General features: G+C 34.9%; 1 protein-coding gene across 1 annotated transcript; it reads left to right on the top strand.

Annotated features, from left to right (window-relative positions):
• The first annotated feature begins 506 nt into the window (after positions 1-506).
• On the top strand, positions 507-3,692 carry LOC115875471 (E3 ubiquitin-protein ligase mib1-like). The gene is made up of 7 exons (XM_030890940.1): positions 507-526; positions 577-796; positions 856-1,090; positions 2,234-2,508; positions 2,712-2,877; positions 2,940-3,115; positions 3,269-3,692. Exons 2-7 carry the CDS (start codon positions 581-583, stop codon positions 3,407-3,409), a joined length of 1,209 nt encoding a protein of 402 aa, XP_030746800.1. The 5' UTR covers positions 507-526; positions 577-580; the 3' UTR covers positions 3,410-3,692.
• The last annotated feature ends 852 nt before the right edge of the window (positions 3,693-4,544 follow it).

The raw sequence follows: 4,544 nt of genomic DNA, 5'->3' as shown, positions 1-4,544 counted from the left end.
AATCGAAAGATTATTACGACTTTAATACCCTTTACTACGAAACAAAGAAGAATAGGACCTATATTGATATGAAAAATACATCTTATTTTTACGTGAGGCATCTCCCACGAGACCACGAGAGATGGCACATGTTTTTGAAACACACTGTATATGTGGTCCAAGTAAATCTACATTTTCCCGAAAAATAACTTTTATACAGTTGTTGTTCTACAAGAGTTCTTTGAACTTAACAAAGTACAATTTTTTCTCCTAAAATATTAAACAGCAGTATTATATTATTTAATATTACTAATTAATAGATCATAGTTTTTACCTCAAGGGTGATATAAATCTAGTTGAAAAAGATCTATCCTATTGTAATGTAGATATAAAGGGAAATTAAAATAACTTTCGTTACACATCATAATACGACCACCAGCAAACTCCATTAAACGACGCATGGTGTCATTGATGACGTGCAACGAAAGTTGTTCCAATTTCCCTTTTTAGTATAAATTTCCTTAAACTAGACTAGAAACTCAATATTGTTGGTATGAAATTAATATAACAAAATTTAATATAACATATTTTTTTCAGTGCTATGAAAATTTTATTGGCCAAACTACCTCGTCCATGGATTGTCGACGAGAAAAAAGATGACGGTTACACGGCCCTTCACCTAGCCGCTCTCAATAACCACGTAGAAGTCGCCGAACAGCTGGTACTTCACGGAAAGGCCAATATGGACCTACAAAACGTCAATCTCCAAACTGCTCTTCACCTTGCTGTTGAAAGACAACACACGCAAATAGTTAGAGTGAGTATACATACTATCTATTTACCTACAATAAATATACATGTATTTTATGTTTTTAGCTTTTGGTCAGAGAAGGAGCTAACTTAAACATTGCCGATAAGGACGGTGACACTCCGTTACATGAGGCATTACGTCATCATACTTTATCACAATTGCGACAACTTCAAGACGTACAAGACGTGGGGAAGTTGCTCATGGGATTAGGAACGCAAGGGTCCGATAAAAAATCTTCCGCGAGCATCGCTTGTTTCCTTGCTGGAAACGGTGCAGATTTGACAATCAAAAATAAAAAAGGTAATACCGTTGATTGAAGTAATAAGAAGATGCGCAACTTTATGGGCGATTTCGTGGCACAAAATCTGTCCGAGGTGTAGCTGGCGTTACCGTCAGCCTGTCCGAGAACGCAGAGATTTAGTTTAGCTCTGCGCCGCCGTGCGCTGATAGTCGTTTACAGCACAGCGGATAAAGAACACTGTACTGTAATTCTGCTTTCAGACAACAGAGTGAGTGGTTGCCGGAGACAGTGTTGCTGCTTGTTTAATTCGTAGATTTACGGATTTTGAGTACAGTACGTTAATAATACTGGTTTTCTATCATTAAACAATTTAATATGTTATATGCTTATACAAAGAACGGCGCTGAATGAAGATCGCTGTTATTTCATATGTAAAATATTATGGTAAATGTCAAAAATTCTCATTTCCAAGCGAACTAAACGACTTTTTTATTCAGTACCTATAAAAGAATTTTTCTTTTTGTTGTTTATTCTATGTTTAACAAGAGTAAATTTTCAATACATAAACGCGGATGTTTCATCCAAAGATATTTCCTCCAAACGTATTACAGATATTGCACATTTTAATATGGCAACACTGTCGCTTTCAGTTCCCCATCGTCTTCGATATGCCTTCGCTTACCGAATTAGAGGAAATAAATGTTTTATGGGTTGGCCGCAGAATGGGTGTCTGCACAGCACTTGGGACGTAAGGGGAAATAAAATCAGTCTTGTCACTAATTCACCCATTAGGTTGCGTATCTTCCCAATTCTTTCAATCAACGTTTATAGTGTCACTAACTGCATCTACGAATGTAGATGCAGTTAGTGCCACGCATCTACGAATGTACCCACCAGAAGCTAACCGAAAAGCTAAAAGCTTTTCTGCTTTCGATTAACTTCTGGTTTTCAGCACTATGCGTCTGGCTTCTGTGCTGCTGACCATTAATTAACCTGTGCTTGACAGATCTAGCTTATCTTTGTATGAAAATGTGTACCGGTGGTAGATTCAACAAAACTTCCATCGCATTTGTGGGAGTGATTTTCATGGCCCCCGTTACACACAGACTTAGTTCAGACATAATATTACAACTTTCTATTTTCTTATTACTTATTCATTTATACTTATAATACTTTATTTTTATTACTTATTATTATTTTAGGACAAACACCACTGGATCTTTGTCCCGATCCGAACTTGTGCAAGACCTTGGCTAAATGTCACAAGGACAAACAGAGCGGTGAAATGGATATGGGTCCAAATCAGAATACTCAGAACACAAACATTACGTCGACTCTGGACGAGTGCCTTGTATGTTCGGATAGCAAGAGAGACATGCTGTTTCAGCCGTGTGGTCACGTCACGTGCTGCTCAGCATGTGGTCCTCGCGTCAAGAAATGTCTGATTTGCCGTGAATCAGTCACAGGAAGAATTAAGGTATATTTCTCTCCTGATATTATCTATAATCTATACGAGGGTTGTCTTTTATATTTTGCACATATAGGTAGAAAAAAAGTGTAGATAGCTTTTAAACACTATTGTTTTTCGAAGTATGAAGTCGCTCCTCGTGGAAGAGAAATGCATTTTTGCATCCGTTAGGACCCGGATTTATTATTTTTGTTTTAATTTTTTACTTGTAGATTGAAGAATGCTTAGTCTGTTCGGACAAGAAATCTTCTGTTTTGTTCAAACCATGTGGACATATGGTTGCATGCGAGAGTTGCGCTCAAATAATGAAGAAATGCGTTTTATGCCGCTCTCAGATTGAACTGATGGTTCCTATGACCGTGTGTAGTGGAGGTTTAGGTATATAGAAAAATACCCTTCTAAAAAATAATATCTATTTTCATTATATTTTTGAAAATTAGGAACAATATCCGAAGTAAAGGCGGACGTTGAAGAGGATCCAATCAAGCCCCAACCAGCAACTGCTGCAGAAATTATTCCTCCTCCAGAACAACTTATGAACAACGGCGGTAGAGACACCACAAACGTCAGCGACATACAGAAATTGCAACAACAATTACAAGACATCAAAGAACAAGTAAGACATAAAGTTTATACTCTCTAACATATTCGATAAAGCGTGAAATTATTTTCTAAAATATTAAACCACACGCCGCAACTGTAAGCGACACCGTGTATAAATATTTGAAAAACTGACAAGCAAATTTTACATCAGTTATTCGCTTTTCAGACCATGTGTCCAGTGTGCTTGGATCGTCTCAAAAACATGATTTTCTTGTGCGGACATGGATTATGCCAGATGTGCGGTGATCAGATGACGGAATGTCCCATTTGCAGGAAAGCCGTAGAAAAAAGGATTTTGCTCTATTGAAGTAACAAAGTATCACCAGTCTTCAGTGAAGTTAAGGTGAAGCACCAAAAAAAAGTTTTTATTAATTATTAATAAGTGAAAAGTTTCATGAAATTCAAGTTCGTTAATTTTCATTATATAACGCATATAATAGTATATTGTTTTATTAGGAGTAAAAATGACATCTTTCGTGGCGAGGTTGTACGTTTGTACAGCCTCGAGGCACAAGAAGTAATTTTTACTCTGAATAGAACATGTTTTTTTCAAGCGCCACAAATAATTTTTTAAACAATTTCAAACGTTCCAAATAATATAAAAAGATTTAAAAGTCATACCTTCTATGTAATTATATATCGAGAAACTATGATTACACTCGTTGAATTTAACACTTTTATGCCTAGGCGTTAAAATTACTTTTTTATATTGTCAATCACATCGCAAAAATTTATACTTTTGCGACGTTTGAAAAAAAAATAAAATTTCTTAATAAATTAACGAACTGTGTGGTACCATATGATCGAAAAAAAAACGGCGTCAGCGATAGTTATGAAATGAAGATCGCTGTCATTTTATATTTAAATTTATATGGGAAATGTTATCGATCGTCATTTCTTAGCCAACTGGACGCCGTTTTTTTTCGATCACACGTTATATGACCCTAATCTAATTTCCCTTGTTTATTTATATCAACTGCTTTCTAAATTATGTAAATTATGTGCGTTAAAAATGCACCATCTAGTTTGAGATACAGAGTAATAAATGAATAAGTGTGATAAAATTTAGGAGGTGATTTTTTAAAAATAAACTTAATATAACCAAAACAGCAATATTAATAACTTTTTTCACAAATAGTTCGAACTAAATAAAAAGCTGACAATAATTGATGTGTGGGTGTTATTAATCAAGTCGCCTTTTGTGTAAAATTATTATTTAAGATCAAACATCTAGGTACTTCACTGAATATTTTACAGTAATATTTGTATCTATCGACTGATCTTGAAATAAACAAAATTCTAATTTTAAATGGTCAATTTAGAATCTGTTATCTCTACTCATTTTTCTCTGCATAAAGTAGTTTACAAAAAAAATAGAAACCATTATTGGTAGTAAAATTATGAACTGTAGAATTAAAAAAATGCAGTAGGTCCCTTTCAAT

This window comes from Sitophilus oryzae, unplaced genomic scaffold (genome assembly GCF_002938485.1).
Source record: "Sitophilus oryzae breed Bouriz unplaced genomic scaffold, Soryzae_2.0 scaffold_1387_pilon_pilon, whole genome shotgun sequence".
Lineage (NCBI taxonomy): Eukaryota > Metazoa > Arthropoda > Insecta > Coleoptera > Curculionidae > Sitophilus > Sitophilus oryzae.
The sequence above is the reverse complement of the archived record's forward strand: the minus strand, read 5'-3'. Positions and strand labels throughout refer to the sequence as shown.

Bases quoted from the DNA above. Each gene is read 5' to 3' on its own strand.
- LOC115875471 (XM_030890940.1), top strand. From the start codon at position 581: ATGAAAATTTTATTGGCCAAACTACCTCGTCCATGGATTGTCGACGAG. The intron at 1,091-2,233 runs GTAATACCGTTG...TTATTATTTTAG, and splicing joins GACAATCAAAAATAAAAAAG to GACAAACACCACTGGATCTT. The intron at 3,116-3,268 runs GTAAGACATAAA...TTCGCTTTTCAG, and splicing joins TACAAGACATCAAAGAACAA to ACCATGTGTCCAGTGTGCTT.